Source organism: Cotesia typhae, unplaced genomic scaffold, assembly GCF_013202065.1.
Source record: "Cotesia typhae breed Kobodo isofemale line unplaced genomic scaffold, CoteBio_Ctyphae contig_48, whole genome shotgun sequence".
Taxonomy (NCBI): domain Eukaryota; kingdom Metazoa; phylum Arthropoda; class Insecta; order Hymenoptera; family Braconidae; genus Cotesia; species Cotesia typhae.
In genome coordinates this window covers 13,694,689-13,712,207 of record NW_027423756.1, presented here as the reverse complement: position 1 = coordinate 13,712,207, position 17,519 = coordinate 13,694,689, and the positions used below count along the sequence as shown (strand labels likewise).

Below are 17,519 nucleotides of genomic sequence, written 5' to 3'. Positions count from 1 at the left end.
ATGTAGTCTCTGTTCGTTTTAGTTTCAGTCACCGTTGCAGCGTCCGCCTGCGTTCATCATAAGTGAACTTTATGATCACATTATTTCATTTCTAGTACTCTATTTATCTCAAGTTATATATAAATAACATTCCTTTTATTTTATTCCTCGAGAAGCCGATTATTATTTAACCCTAATGTGAACGTTTACGTGTAATTTCACAGTCAATTTTAAAGAGAAAAAAAAAAAAAAAAAAACCTTTTTCTTTTTTTTTTTTTTTTTTTTTTTTTAAGTATTTTATAATTAATTAAAAAATTAAATATTACGATGGGTCTATATCAGATAGGCTTGTCTGCAGTGATTGCATTTATTGCCGCGTATATTTTTACCGGAAGTCGATGGCGCACATTGTTTATTATTTACAAAACTCTACCAAGAGATATAACGTAAGTACCTTTTGTTTGTTTCCTGATTACTTCAATTTAAATTTAATATTGTAAATAATTGGATTTAAATTTTTATTAAGAGTTTAAAATTTAACATCACCATTAGGCTATTAACGATTTCAATACATCACAACAGTCTATGAGTTGAAAGTTAAAATAAACTTACAGTGGTATAGCATCTTGTGCATTCAAATTTAACTCATAATGCGCCACATACACGGACACATACACTTCTCATGAGTATTTTCTTTATTACATTTAGAAATGAAAAATAATTTATTTAATATAAATAGGAGGAAACCTGTTGAGAATTTGATATCATTAGTAGTGACCATGAGATAGATCGACGCATTAATATAAATATGAATGTACACAAGAATTGAATTAATAATAATGTAAACATGAATTATTCATAGAATATTAAATAATTATTATCAAATTGTTAAATATAGCATAATAACACTTGTAATTATGAAATAATTATATTTTATTGATTGAAGCAGCATAGTAGATAGTAGATAGTGTAGATGGTTAATGCTAAATACTGTGTATGTAAATGAACGCGATTATGGTTAGCTGGATAAGAGTGTCGATTTAGTTGTTGAATAAAGTATGATACAATCATGGTGACGATGTCCAAACATTTATTCAGGGCTCTGTAATTTGAGATAAAAATCGTAATTGATTTGTATAACAGTGAAATTTATATTTATATTTTAAATCTATTACTTTATATTTATTGATGATATTATTTTGGTGTTAATTGTAAAATCGTATCGTTAATCAAGTATGCAATTAGATAAATATTTTAATCTATTTCGTTACATAAAATACAAATATTACAATTAATGATAAAGGCTACTTTAATAATTATTCAGTTTCAAATAAAATTAGATCATTTTTTAGAATTGCACAATGTTAAAAAATATATTTTAAAAATATATTTCAACTGATGCATAAAAAAAATGCATTAACATTAATTAACAATTCTTATGATTATGAGTATATCTTTATATATTTTTCTACATTAATTATAAGTATATACTTGATTTAACTGACAAGGTCGTTAAAAAAAAAAAAAAAAAATGAAATTTTTTAATAATAAATGTTACAGCGGAGCATTTAGATTTTTAAAAGTAAATTTTTTACTGTGGTATTGGGAGAAACGTCAGTTTACAGTCGCTAAATTGTTTAAAAGACAAGCCAAATCAAATCCAAATAAAATAGCGTTGATATATGAAAAGGAGGAATGGACTTATAAGCAGGTAAATATCAGTAACAATAATATTAATAATCAATGATTTATGTCTTATGAATTACGACTAATAAATCACTTAAACTGTTGAGACATTATCGATAATTGTGAGTAATCACTAATCTCTTAGCATGCATAGCATCATTGTAATGATAATTGATTAATGAACACATAAATGACGATTGTTAATTAGCATTTACATAATAAAACAATCAATTTCTGCTGCAGTTAGATGATTTTAGTGATCGATTAACATATTCCGTTCGCACTCAACCAATCAAGAGTGGTGATAGTGTTGCTTTACTTATGGGAAATCATCCGGAATATATTGGAATTTGGCTGGGATTGAGCAAGGCTGGTTTTGTTACTGCCCTAATCAATACTAATTTACGAAAAGATGTTCTAATTCACAGCATCAATGTTGCCGAGTGTAAAGCTATTATTTTTGAAGCTGAATTCAAAGATGGTAATTCATTTATATTTATAATAATTATTTTCAATATAATTATTTTTGGTTGTAATAATATTTCATTTGTATTCAGTAATTTTTTACTGCCTTCCAAAGCAAGGAAATTTCCATTAAAATTGTATAAAAAATAAAATAAATTTATACATTATAAAATAACAATCAAAAAATAATTTATTTTTAATTGAAATATGGTTCAATAAAGCATTTTTTATAGCCAAAAATAAATAGTACAATATTTCTCCAGTTAATAAATTAATATTAAAACTTTTAATTAACAACAGCGATTGACGAAATAAGAACAAAGATACCTAATATAATTCTATACCAGTGGTCAGAAGATGAAAAAACACCAATTTTGGAAAATGCAATTGATTTAAAGAATTTGATAGCCAGAAATTCAACAGATTCTATCAATATTGACATATCATTCGGTCATCCTCGGGATAAATTAATTTATATATACACATCCGGGACCACAGGAATGCCTAAGGCAGCGGTTATTAATAATCTCAGGTATATAACATAGTAATAAACTAAATGTAGTTATAATTAATAATAATAATAACACTTGTAGTGTTTAATATTTGTTACGTTTTTTTTTTTTTTTAGGTATATGTTGATATCTTGTGGTATATACTACATGCTTGACCTTCGGCAGACAGATCGTATTTACGATTCGCTGCCACTGTACCATTCAGCAGGTGGTATTGTTGGTGTTGGTCAAGCACTTTGCACTGGAGTAACCGTGGTGTTGACAAAAAAATTCAGTGCATCAAAATTCTGGGATGACTGTATTCAGTACGAGTGCACTGTAAATCCTTTATATATATATATATATATATATATATATATATTTTTTTTTTTTTTTTTTTTTTGTCATTTTAATATATACAGATTTATGACTATTATTTAGGTTGCTCAATACATCGGAGAAATTTGTCGGTTTTTACTATCAGTTCCGGCCAGCCCTAATGACACGAATCACAAAATCCGGCTTATATTTGGCAACGGGTTGCGACCTCAAATATGGGAGACATTCGTTAAACGATTCCAGATCAAACAGATTGGTGAATTCTATGGCGCGACTGAGGGAAATTCAAATTTAGGTACCGTGATCAAATAATGAGTAATCCATGAAAAAAAAAAAAAAAAAAAAAAATTAAAGTAGGAGATAAAAATAAAAATTTTCACTATTTTTATTTTAACTCTTTAAATTAATGCTTTTGATATTTTGCTGATTGGATATTTTTTTTGCGTTAAAATATTTATTTATTATTACTACTATTAATTTATTTCAGTAAATATTGATAACCGGGTAGGTGCCGTTGGGTTTATACCTAAATTCGCTGGTCGCTTATACCCCGTTAGTCTGTTGAGAATTAATGAAGAGACTGGCGAGCCAATTAGACGAAATGGATTGTGTGTTCCCTGCAAAGCAGGTTAGTGTTGATTATAATTAAAATAACGTACAACTTTGAAGCAAATAGTTAATTAATTACGGCACTGATCAAATTATATAACACAGAGAGCGATTCTGGTTTATTTCAAAGTTAAATTGATATTGTAGATTATGAATTGTACTTTGTAAATTAATATTTTGAAATATCGATTAAAAATTTTATAAGTTTGTTTTTATTAATTTCAGGCGAGCCTGGAATATTTGTTGGGAAAATAAATCCTAAAAAGGCAGTAAATGATTTTAGTGGGTACGCCGATAAAAAAGAGTCAGAGAAAAAAATTCTGTACGATGTTTTCAAAAAAGGAGACCGTGTTTTTAACTCGGGCGATATTTTAGTAATGGATGAGCTCGGGTATTTTTATTTTAAAGACAGAAGAGGAGATACCTACAGGTTAATAAAATAATAACTTTTTTATGATCGAGTAAAAAATACAAGCTTTTAATTATTGATGTGATGAATATTTTTTTACGATAGATGGAAGGGTGAGAATGTCGCTACCGCTGAAGTGGAAGCAGTTATCAGTAATATTTTAAGTTTAAAAGACGCTGTAGTTTATGGGGTTCAAGTAAGTTAATATTTTTTAATTTTTCATGTGAAATGATATTAATTTTTAATTATTCCGTGTGATTTAAGATTCCCGGAAACGAGGGTAAAGCTGGAATGGCTGCAATATACGATCCCGAAAATTCATTAAATCTTAAAGAGTTGGCAGAAGGTTTAAAAAAAGGCTTACCGTCATACGCCAGACCACTTTTTATTAGAGTTTTATCACAACTACCTCTTACAGGTAAATATTATTTTGAAAAAAAAATTTTTTTTTTTTTTTCATACACGTATTTTCAATGTAATTAAATTATTTCATTAACTTAGGTACTTTCAAACTTCAAAAGCGTGATCTACAAAGAGAGGGATACGATGTAACAAAGGTAATTGCTAGTTTTATTAATTAAATTTCACTGCGTAAAAATTTTTAGTTGTAATTTTGAATTAACTTTTTAGATAAAGGATCCCGTATATTTTTTGGACAAGACCGGCAGCTATGTACCATTTACTGAGCAGTTTTATCAACAGTTATTGGCAGAAAAACTTCGAGTTTGATTGTAAATAATAATTCAGAAATTAAAAAATTATATTATATTAATTGCCAGAAAATATCTCTTAATTATATAAATTATTGTATTTCACATCACTATTATGTGTTGTAATATAATTATATTTATACTTGAGATATATTTTTATAATTTTTAAAATAGTTATTATTTTTTTTGAATAAATATAGTCTAGATTCTAATAATTTTGCTCAGCTAAAAGACAAGAAACAAATAATAAAAAATAAATTAATTTTTAAGTAAATAAAAGCTCAAATGAATGAAAATGTTCGATCAATTCTAGTGATTTTAAATATTTTCACAAAAAATTAGCAAACGAAAATGGGCTGTGTATAAAACTTTAAAAAGACGTATAAATTAAATTTATTTATAAAAGTTTTATATAAATATTTACATTAGCATTAAGATGTATTCGTTCATTTATTAAATGGAAAAAAACAAATGTAATACTCTTCTAGGCAACTAAACAATTATAAGCAATTATGTTATTTTTAAAAATAAAAATGTGTACTCAACAAAGACAAGTTTTTCCTCATTCGTTATTAATATTTATTTAATTATTTAATCATGGATTTACTTGTCACGATAAGTCTATCGTGTCGAAAGGAATTAAAATAAATTTTTAATTCAAGAATTAATAAATTTTAAGTAGAATTATTAAAATACCTGCGGGTTAATTCATTGTACCTAATTTGTGATTACATATACTTAAGTGCGGAATATATATTATAATAATCGTGTCTCCACGCGATCACGGGTTCTTTTTTTAAAAAAAAGATAAACATACTGACACACTGGTTTCGTTGCGCAAACGCACTAGACTTGCAGTGATTATCATACTTGTTGCTCGTACAGTCGTAAAAGATATATAAATGATTAAAAAATTTAGGACATTAATTGTCGGGATAAAAGAAAAATAGTTACATTTATTCGGAATCTGATAAGATAAATTACTACACTCAATAAATCATGACGATACACTTATCGTTTAAATAACGATAAGTGCTATCAAAGAACCACTGCGTATTGATGATATTTAAATTCATTATCTTTCTACAACGCAGTCAGAGTCAGTTTATGCGCTGACTCCTTCGAGTAATAATTATTATTTTATTTTTATTAATAAATTTTCGTGAAAAAATTTTTGAAATTTTATCAATAATAGTTACTTATTTTATGAATCTTAAATTAAATTTAATTGATTAAATCTGTCAGTGACGACAACTGGCTCCAAAAATTTCAAAGGTATTTTATTAACTAATTAAAAATTATGATAATGATTAAATTATATTAATTATTCAACAATATATGTAATAAAAAGTTGTAGTAGTAGTAGTAGTAGTAGTAGTAGTAGTAGTAGTAATAATTGAATTTATTGTGGAAACTTACCAGACATGCGTTTGTTCATTGGTGTAGAAGTCGGTAAACAAGTATGTTTTATTTACTACGCTCTAAAACTGTCATTCGGATACTATAAATACGGTAGATCTCTTTTTTTAAAATTTAGTATACTCTACAGGGGTAAAATAATTTTATTTATTCATTTAAAAATAGTTTTCTTTCTTTTGTATTATACAATTACGAAAACATTACAAAACTCCTAAAAATTATCAACTTTTATTTTATGTCATTGAAATTAGAAAAAAAAAAAAAAAAAAAATATTTTTTTTTATACATTACGACAAAAAGAATAGAAAACTTTTTTTAAAAAGTTATTTAGATTAGAGAAATAAAATTTTACAATCAAACCAACTCATTATTATACAAACGCGACATTATTCACAGAAATGTATTTAAATTTTTTCATTTTTATCTTGAAATGAACTATTTATGGATTCTAATCCCCTGATAAAATTAATCTCCATTGTTAAATATATTTGTTCATTTATTATTGATATCGATTTGAATGATTATTGACAGTTTAAATAATAAATATTTGCAATTAATACGAAATAGCAACAACCAGGAGTTGTTGAATTTATTTATTTATTTATTTATTTATTATTATTATTATTATTATTATTATTATTATTATTATTTTGTTATTAAATGCTCAGGGGGGTTATCCCCGGAGTCCGATTCTCCGAGGGCCCAGCCTGAGCTCCATCCGTTACTGCTGGACCACTCCGCACAACAAGGCGGTTAGTGATCACAGCAGGCCAAAGTCATTTCCCTTAAGAGACGGAGAGAACCAAGTAAAACAGCCTTCTGCATCCTAACTGCCAAGAACTCAGCTTTTGATGAGCAAGCTGGAACTTTGGCAAGTGAGGATACAAAAGACTGTTTCATCCCTCCTAGGACGCCAACAATTATTATTATTATTATTATTATTATTATTATTATTATTATTATTATTATTATTATTATTATTATTATTATTATTATTATTATTATTATTATTATTATTATTATTATTATTATTATTATTATTATTATTATTATTATTATTGTTATTATATAAACGGTAAAATGATACAGTATTGAAATTTGATGATCATAAAAATATTTTGATAGATTAATTGTCCAGTAATGCAAATTTACCAACATTGCTAATAAAAGAACCCTATCCACGCGATATTGATTAATTTAGGTCGATAAACTCTAACAATATTATAAATATCACTTGTTGAATTTAAATTCAACAGGTAAGTCGATTACTAATGCCTATTAACGATTTTATATTGCTACTTCGATGCTCCTTTTATTATTAATAGTAACATTATAAAATATGTACGGGAATAAAAATAACAATATTTCAGAGAAATTAATGTTATTGGATTTAATTTGATTTTATTGGAGTTGATAAAATTTTAATTACCTGTAAGATGACAATGACGGATGATAAATTTGGATTTGCGATTGATCGTGGTGGCACATTTACTGACATATATGCACGATGCCCTGGGGGTAGAATTAGAGTTATGAAATTGTTGTCAGTTGATCCTGCTAATTATGATGATGCGCCGAGGGAAGGGATTAAACGGATATTAGAGCAAGTATGTCGACTATTTAGATTAACCAGCTAGATAGAATATTTAACCATTTTAATCGTTTTTTCGATAAAATAAGGAAACTGGATATTTAATGCCGAATCAAGTGGATACTTCAAAAATCGGATGGATTCGTATGGGAACAACAGTCGCGACTAATGCGCTGCTCGAGAGAAAAGGAGCAAAAATGGCGTTACTAATAAACGAAGGGTTCAAAGATCTACTCTACATTGGAAATCAAGCTCGTCCAAACATTTTCGACTTGCAAGTTATTATTCCCAGTGTTCTTTACTCCAGAGTAGTTGAAGTTAAATGCCGAGTAGTTCCTAGCTTGCCGGGTAAATGCTCGCTCGATAATTCCAATTGGCGAAAAGTTAAAGGATCAACTGGTGAAGTTTTATTTGTTACCCAAGAGCTCGACGAAAATGCTTTAATAAACGATTTAAAGTCTTTGAAAGAAGATGGTATCGAAAGTCTAGCAGTTGTTTTAGCTCACAGTTATACGTATGCTTATTTATTTTTTCTATAAATATTTATCGATTCAATTTTGGTATTTGCATTTCAGTTTGCATTTCATTTACAGTTTTGCTGATCACGAATTACAAATCGGAAAAATCGCCCGAGAAATGGGATTTCCTCAAGTTTCTTTGTCTCATGAGGTAATGCCGATGACAAGAATCGTACCCAGAGGATTTACAGTATCAGCAGATGCTTATTTAACTCCTCAAATTAAAACATATTTACAGGTACATAAAACAGAATACAAGTAAATAAAATATATCAAGAAATAATAAAAAAAATTTTTATGACCAGATATAAAAGTTTATTCGGTATAGATTTATTGATTTATAATATATGATGATATTTGATATAGGAGAGAATATATTTTTCCCTTTATTTTTAACACATCTATTTGGTAATAAAAGAATACTCTGGTTTTCAATAATATTCAAGTATCGATAAATTATAAAATATTAACTTTATTTAATAATTATTCAAAAAATTGTATGTTCTTATAATTTAGCTGTTCTATAAACTAATAAATTATAAATTCCACGGTGAAATAACATAAAATTATTATCCATTGATTCCATACCACCGCATGCAATTTCATACGGCAATAAAGCGCTCACTGTGCGAATTGCAAATTCCGATATCGCGCTAGTGATAGAGGATTGGAATTATTTCTAAATTAACTTTATTTCGTTCGCGGCGATCGAAACTTTTCACCAATAATAAATTTTAATAAATTTCTTTATTAAAAACTTAAAAAATACCTTTTTATAAACATAAATAAATACTGTTTTTCAGAGCTTTTCATCCGGCTTTAAAAATAATTTAGCGGGTATAAACGTACTTTTTATGCAGAGTGATGGCGGTCTTACGCCAATGAATTCGTAAGTAACAATAATATATAATAATAATAATAATAATAATAATAATAATAATAATAATAAAAGATGACATTGTAATGGAATATTTGAGTATAAAATACATTTGATGGCTCAACACTCTACAGATTCAATGGCTCACGTGCTATTTTATCCGGTCCAGCAGGTGGAGTAGTTGGTTACGCGATGACTACTTACAATAAAGAGACAACATTACCAATAATTGGTTTTGATATGGGAGGAACATCCACTGACGTCAGTCGTTATGCGGGATCTTATGAGCATGTTTACGAGAGCACAACTGCCGGTGTTACTATTCAAGCGGCTCAGGTTTTTCTCATTTTTCCTTTCTTCCTTTTACGGTGCTGCTATCCATGTGATAAATTTCCGTAAAAGTCATAGAATCTCTTTTTAGTTGGACATAAATACTGTTGCCGCTGGAGGTGGTTCAATGCTATTCTTTAGATCCGGGCTTTTTGAAGTTGGTCCAGAAAGTGCCGGAGCACACCCAGGTCCAGCTTGTTATAAAAAAGGCGGCCCTTTAGCAGTAACCGATGCCAACCTTGTACTAGGCCGACTTTTGCCAGAATACTTTCCTAAAATTTTTGGACCCAATGAAAATGAACCACTTGATAAAAATGCAACTACAGTTGCATTTAAACAATTGACTAGCCAAGTATGTTAATAACAATTGGTACAATTTTTTTTTTTTTTTTTTTTTTTCTTTCTTAAATCTCTCATTTCAACTTTAATAAACTTTATTTATTTAGGTCAATAATTATTTAAAAACGATTCATGGTGAAGCAGCAATAGAAATGTCGGTCGAAGAAGTTGCCATGGGGCTAATTAAAGTCGCCAACGAAACAATGTGTCGTCCAATTCGCGCTCTCACTCAAGTAAAATAAACATTTGAAATAGAATTTAAAATTATTACTTAAAAATTTAATACCAAAATAATGAAAATTTAGGCAAAAGGTTACGACACTTCAAAGCATGTTTTGGCGTGTTTCGGAGGAGCCGGCGGACAGCATGCTTGTGCAATAGCACGTTCCTTAGGCATGGGAACTGTGTTTGTTCATAAATATGCTGGAATTTTATCAGCTTACGGAATGGCGCTCGCTGATGTGGTCGAAGAAGCTCAAGAGCCTAGTGCTGAAATTTATCACAAAGGTTTTAAGCATAACTAAGCGAGAACTAATTATTTTATTGTAGTTATTAATTTATTATTTTTAACCAGACTCATTCAAAAGATTGGATGAACGTTTCGAGGATTTGGAAAAAAAAGTCCGCGACAAATTGCACAAACAGGGATTTTTTGACGTTCAAATAACTATAGAGTATTATTTACATTTACGCTATGAAGGCACAGACTGTTCGCTTATGTGTAAGCCAAAAATCAATAAGAATGAAATAGAAATGCATACACAGCACCGAAATTTCGAAGATACTTTCTTAGAAAGGTAACGGATTATTTATTATCTGATGAAATTAAATTTAAATGATATTATTTTTGAAGGTATCAAACCGAATTTGGATTTACAATGCCCGATCGTAAGATTCTTGTTAATGATATTAGAGTTCGTGGAACAGGACAGTCAAAAATTTCCGAAGAAATAGAATTGCCATTAGCCAGTGATTCACCAAAACCTGAGAAAGTAATTTTAATTAATTAAAAGTTTAATCTGTAAATAATTGACGTATAATTTGAATGGTTGGGTAATTAACAGTATGAATAATATCTAATTACAACGGTTGCTATTAAATTAGGTAATATGTGTGTATTTTGAGGGAGGCTTTCAAAATACAAATGTATATCAAATGGACAGCCTCAGTCACGGTCACACAATTAATGGCCCGGCAATTATAATGGACAGTTTAAGCACGATATTGATCGAACCTGATTGTAGAGCTTGTATTACATCTCGCGGCGATATACGTATTACTATTGGGCAAGGTTTACGAACAGATATCACTACTGAATTAGATGCCATCCATCTGAGTATATTTTCTCACCGATTTATGAGTATCGCTGAACAAATGGGGCGGTAAAATCAAACTCAAACTCAAATGAAATAATATTTAATAATGAAATAAATAAATAAATAAATAAATAAATCATGTTGTATTGTTCAGAATCCTCCAAAGAACGTCTATTTCAACAAACATAAAAGAACGTCTCGACTTCTCATGTGCTATATTTGGACCAGATGGTGGACTAGTATCAAATGCACCTCACATTCCAGTTCATCTAGGGGCAATGCAAGAGACAGTACAATACCAAATGAAAGCATTCAAAGGGGAATTCACGAGAGGCGATGTAATCCTAGCTAATCACCCTTCCGCAGGTGGTTCCCATTTACCGGATTTAACTGTAATTACACCTGTTTTCTATGGGTACGTTACCACAAGTAATTAATGCTTATTCATTTTATTAAATTACTTTCTCTAAGATTAACCCCCCAAAAAACCTTTTTTTTTTTTTTTTTTTTTTTTCCTTCCTTTATTCCTGACAGAGATTTGCCAAAGCCCGTATTTTTTGTAGCCAGTCGAGGACATCATGCGGATATTGGTGGTATTACACCTGGTTCGATGCCGCCCCATTCCACTACTCTACTTCAAGTAAATTAATAATTTTATTTACACGTCTCAAATGCCAGTATGTTGAAACTAATTTCAAGTAAATTTATTAAATATTGCGCTGACAGTTGTATTGATAATTGTAAAAAGATAAACTTCAATACGAGGGTTTGAGGCATCAGTTAAGAGAATTTCAAGCTTTCTTTTATTTTTAATTAATTAATTAATTAATTGATGATTACTATTTAAGGAAGGCGCGACATTTAAAAGTTTTCTGCTGGTACACAAAGGTCATTTTCGCGAAAAAGAACTGACCGATGCATTGATGGCGCCAGGAAAAATCCCCGGTAACTCAGGAACGCGAAATTTGGCAGATAATCTGAGCGATCTAAAAGCTCAAATAGCAGCCAATCATAAGGTTCAATGAACTGTTGAGATATATTGTTTTTTTTTTTTTTTTTTTTTTTTTTTTTTTTTTTTTTTGTATATAAGAACAAGTACATGATGAGGATGAGGATGAGGATTAGGATGTAGTATATTTATTGTAAGATTGGCTTACAGGGCACGCAGCTGGTAAATGAGCTCATCGACATTTACGGGTTGGATGTCGTCCAAGCGTACATGGGTCATATTCAACGAAATGCGGAGTTGGCTGTACGGGAGATGCTCACCAGTGTTGGTGAAAAGTTGTTACGAAAAACAGCTAGCACTACTGTCACGGCCACCGATTATCTTGACGATGGAAGTGTCATCCAGCTGCATCTAAATTTTTGTATCGATAAAGGAGAAGCTGTATGCGATTTTACGTACGTTTCACTAATTCAGTTGATTAAATAAAACACTTTAATTGATAAATTATTTATTTTATAGGCTACAACTTTAAGACAGTTATTGATAGACTCGTCGTCCTATTTATTTATTTATTTATTTATTTTTACAGCGGTACTGGGTACGAAGTTTGGGCTAATTGCAATGCTCCACGTGCAGTCACGTTATCTGCGATAATTTATTGCCTGAGATGTATTGTCGGTCGCGACGTACCTTTGAATCAAGTATATGGAATCAGTTTATATTCTTTGAACTTTACTCTTTGTAAAAATAATAATAATTAAAAAAAACTTAAATTTATTTGATACCTGACACTTATTTCAGGGATGTTTGAAACCAGTGAAGATAATAATTCCAAAAGGCTCATTGCTGGATCCTTCCGAAGAAGCCGCGGTGGTAGGAGGGAATGTTCTAACTTCTCAACGAGTTGTTGATGTGATACTGAGCGCGTTTGGCGCCTGTGCTGCATCCCAAGGATGCATGAATAACATTACTTTGGGCACAGATACATGGGGTTATTATGAAACTGTCGCCGGAGGAAGCGGAGCTGTATGAAAACACAAAACACACACTATATCTCAAAGTTATAATTGAAAAATAAATTTCTTTATCTTTTATTTATCGTTTAAGGGCCCAACTTGGCACGGTCGAGGAGGAGTTCACACTCACATGACAAACACACGAATCACTGATCCTGAAATTCTCGAATTGCGCTACCCTGTAATACTGGAAAAATTCTCATTGCGCCCCAACAGCGGCGGAAATGGCGCTTACCGAGGTGGTGACGGAATAATTCGTCAAATAAAGTTTAGATCGCAGATGACGTTGTCAATACTGACGGAAAGACGATCCCATCACCCGCCTGGGATGGAGGGCGGATTACCCGCGGCAAAAGGACGAAATACTTTGATAAGAGATGACGGAAGAAAAATAAATCTCGGGCCAAAGACGGCTGTGCCCGTTTATCCGGGGGTGAGTTTTAATGGTTATTTATTTTTTCAATTTATTCTTGTTTCAGAAATAACAGACGAATATTTCGTTATTAATTAATTTAATTGTCACTAATCCAAATTAAATTAACTTTTTTCTTAATGATTAAGAATTGTTTGAGTCTTTTTTTTTTTTTTTTTTTTTTTTGTCGCTAATGGTAAAAATAATTTAAATATTTGGACATTATTATACATTATAGAGGTTGTTTAAAATGTATAGAGTCCATTATACTTAGTATTGTGAAAGGATATAAATATGTTGTATATAGATATAGATATATATGTATACATTATCAACATAAGACCTGGATTCCGGTAGTTTTATGCATCCTCGTAAAGATTTTATTCGTACAAATGCAATGCGACCTCTTTCTTTCCGGCACACCGCCTTTTTCGTGTTCGGTATCTCTCAGCATATCGCTATTCATTTCGTCCTGGCTTAGATCATACTTGGTTACTGAAATATATCAATATATATATATATATATATATATATATACATAAATTTAAAGGGATGTTAATAAATATGAAATGATCTTGGTTTTTATTCTTGCGTAATTTTTTTATATGGGACGTTGATTTAGTAAAAAAGACAGAGTCAAAAGGGATAAAGAAAAAGTAATGGCGATAATGATGATAAAAAATAAAGAAATAAAGAAATAAAAAAGAAACTGAGGATTATACTTTAGAGACTGACTTAATAGGAGGTATACCATTGAAAAAATATGCTTCTATTTGCTGTACTGTGTTCTAAAAGGAAAATGTGTAAGACAGTTCTGTGGCTGGAGTAGTAGGGTAAAAATCTTCTAGTAGAGTACTTATCAACATACTCATTTTTTTTTCCTCTATTTTTTTTTTTCCCTCATGTACACTCTACAAAGGAGAGAAACACATGAATGCTTTATTAGAGCAGCGTATATATTGGAGTGAAAAAATAAAAATGTTAATTGTACGAAAAAAAAAAAAAAAAAAAATAAAAATAAAAATGTGGTAGAGTCACACGAACGTTGAAAGCACTTAGCTTAAAAACGTTGAAGCCAAAAAATTTATATCAAACTGTCGAGTGAACTATTTTATTAATTATAATTTATTAACTTTTCTGTTAATTTTTTTTCTAATTGTCTTTTCAAGGATATATTTCTTTTGGAGACGCCCGGTGGTGGGGGATTTGGAGTTCCTGGAACAGAATCATCCGTTTCTACCAGCAATGTTAGATCTTTTGTTGAGCGTGGAAGCGTTTATGAATACCGAAAAGCACAAGAATCTGTTTAATTTTTTTTCTTTTTAATATTGAAATTTTTATAAGATTTAAAGTAAAAATTTATTGTAATAAGAAATTTGATTTTTAATCAATAAAGTTTATTTAGAATGAAATTAATTTATTGGGTTTTATCAACAATCATTTATTATGAACATAATTTTGATGTTTCATTTTTAAACTACTAACAAACGTATAGACGTATTACAATCAGGATAATTACATCATTGAAATATTTGGTATTAATTTTTATTTATAGGTACTAATGGTTCTCTATAATATAGAAACAATAATATTGAATTGATTAATCCAAGAAATATAAATCCACCGAAAATTAAGTTTCATTTTGATGATAAATTTTTTTTTTTTTTTTTTTTTTCAAGTATTCTATTTCAATTAAAATTTTAATTTAGATACAAACCGATATGCATCGATTACTAAAAGTAAATAAATAATTATCACTGTTTCATCCTATAAATACGAATTTCCAATATTACTAATGACCAATCAAGCATCGTTAATCTTTTTTTTTTTTTAATATAAATACACACGATATCTATTAAACCTCGACGAATATTTTGACTATAAGTGAATTTACATCAGATTCAATTTACCCAAGAAATTGTATCTCTGAAGTTCCATTAATATTTGTGAGGTAATTTGTGTTCTATTTCCGGTTATGATAAAATACTATCTTACGATCATCCAGTAAAATTAATTTCCGATGTGAGCAGTTCTGTGATTTTTTCTCAAGATGTCAATTTCGAATTAGAACGAAATTTCTCGAGTAAAATTCAAGGAAACGTATTTAATAATAGATTTGTGGAGGAGTTGATCATTATAGAACATCCTCTTATATGATTCATAAAAAGAATAAAAAATAAAGCATTTTTGGGCCTGTATTACTCAGATCCCGGAGGGTGTTTAAACTTTTATGAGAAAAAAAGAGCCTAAAAATTTTACAAGTCAGTGACACATGATTGGGCGTAGAGAAAAGAAGAAAAAATTTTTTAAAGATAAAGGTCTGTAATATTTTATCCTGAAAGACTTACGAGACAAATAAATCATGATAGCGATGTAATCATTGTATGAAACAAAAAATTTAGATATTTACACAATTTTTTTAAATATTTGGACTCGTATATTATTTTAAAGTACATATTTCGTGTACGTTTCTCTTAAATTCTCGTAACTTGTATGTATGTTATTATATTTAATACGGCAGAGATTTAATTTTCATATTCAGTTTATTAAATTATTATATTTTATAGCAGCTTTTGTGTAACTGGAGTAATAAAGTGAAGTAAGTGTGGAAATGAAAGTGCTGTAATAAGGAAATTACAAAAAGCACTGAAGAGTAAACAACATCAAAAGCGAAGGTTGAACTACTGGTAAGCCAAGTGGTCGAACGGTGGCTCTAGTTCCACTTGTTCGTAAACTTCATTTGCCCTTTTTCACCTGCAATTTATGTTCTTTAATATTTTTTGCTAAGATGTTGAAAAACTTTATTTTCGATCACGTTATACACGATGTTATCTCGTCAAAAAAAAAAAAAGACATCAGTCTTGGTTAAACTTTTTCACTCTATTATTTTTTATGTGTATTAAAAGTCAATATCAATGATTTTTTTTTTTTTAATTTAAAAATAGAGGTGTGCTGTTGTGCTGTGGATAGTAACCATCAGACAGAGTGTATAAATTACCCGTTGCATGAGAGAGAGAGAGAGAGAGTTATAAAATATGATCTCATCTCAAGCTTAGAAACATTTTCCCAGCATAGCTCAGTCACGTTATACTCTGATGTCAATTGCTCTACTGTGCACATATCATGCTGCATAAGCTCATAAATTTTCCACAAAGGTGCCTCATAAAAGCTCATCTTTTTAGTAGATAACATAAAAGTATTACACGAAATTTTATTTTTGATTCAAAGGCTGATTCGAGAGTTTCAATGATTAATTCGATACTCGTTTAATCTCCAGGCTAGAATAATATCCGAGATTAAGTGTAGCCGTATTAGGTGATTATCCAACTCAGTAGCGAAGATCAAATGTCGGATTAAGCCTCTCACCACTCTAATTGAGTTGCGCTTGAATTAAAATTACTTTGTAATCAAATTACTATGCTAAGTGTTAATTAAATTATTAAAACCTGTTATAAAAAAAAAGTTCTTTTTGATACTGAATCCATAGTACAATGAAATTATTATTATTATTATTATTATTATTATTATTATTATTATTATTATTATTATTATTATTATTATTTAGAGATCCGAGAATTTATTTAAAAATTTTATTTTATTTTTTAAAACTTCTAAAGTAATATATTATATATTATATATTGAAGTAAATTATAAATTTTATTAAAAGTAAAAAGTTTTAACTAGAGATGAATTTGATGTGTAGAGTATAGAAGTGAGATTGGATTCAAGACTCCAAGAATGACTCAAAGACTTACAAGATTATGCGCTCTGAGAGAACTTTCAATGAGTTAGCACGAATACGTAAAGATGTGTGCGCCCTAAATGAACTCGACTTGAGTGATTGGCCTCCAGGGTAACTTCAGAATTAACACCCAGTCTCTTTCAGTTTATATTACTTGTCTTGTAATCAGTGCAAGCTAAATTACCCTGCTGAGTATTGTCAACTTTTTACTTGCTATTTGTTTTACTTTTTAAAAAGATCTTTTTGAATTACAACCCTCCAAAGTTTTTATAAAATTAATTCATTCAGAATTGATTCATTTTTGGAGGTTCAATGCCCGATA

At 29.4% G+C, this 17,519-nt stretch overlaps 2 protein-coding genes across 4 annotated transcripts; both read left to right on the top strand.

The window, feature by feature from the left end:
- Positions 1–25: 25 nt before the first annotated feature.
- Positions 26–5,242, top strand: Fatp3 (Fatty acid transport protein 3). The gene is made up of 12 exons (XM_074246911.1): positions 26–425; positions 1,540–1,690; positions 1,909–2,146; positions 2,431–2,662; positions 2,759–2,960; positions 3,063–3,255; positions 3,448–3,588; positions 3,795–3,999; positions 4,084–4,174; positions 4,243–4,396; positions 4,480–4,535; positions 4,609–5,242. The coding sequence occupies exons 1-12, from the start codon at positions 307–309 to the stop codon at positions 4,705–4,707; spliced, it is 1,881 nt and encodes a 626-aa protein (XP_074103012.1). The 5' UTR covers positions 26–306; the 3' UTR covers positions 4,708–5,242.
- A 538-nt stretch (positions 5,243–5,780) lies between these two features.
- Positions 5,781–14,871, top strand: LOC141530052 (5-oxoprolinase). Of its 3 annotated transcripts, none has more exons than XM_074246908.1 (20): positions 5,781–5,963; positions 7,544–7,714; positions 7,788–8,212; positions 8,292–8,454; positions 9,020–9,105; positions 9,228–9,429; positions 9,515–9,775; positions 9,870–9,995; positions 10,068–10,269; positions 10,337–10,559; positions 10,616–10,754; positions 10,867–11,144; positions 11,233–11,493; positions 11,613–11,718; positions 11,927–12,094; positions 12,238–12,482; positions 12,617–12,728; positions 12,829–13,053; positions 13,135–13,476; positions 14,625–14,871. In XM_074246908.1, the coding sequence occupies exons 2-20, from the start codon at positions 7,544–7,546 to the stop codon at positions 14,763–14,765; spliced, it is 3,876 nt and encodes a 1,291-aa protein (XP_074103009.1). In that variant the 5' UTR covers positions 5,781–5,963; the 3' UTR covers positions 14,766–14,871. The 3 variants fall into 3 exon arrangements, with proteins under 3 accessions (XP_074103009.1, XP_074103007.1, XP_074103010.1); XM_074246906.1 differs by having other exon boundaries at positions 7,478–7,714; XM_074246909.1 differs by lacking the exon at positions 11,927–12,094 and having other exon boundaries at positions 7,478–7,714.
- Positions 14,872–17,519: the final 2,648 nt, after the last annotated feature.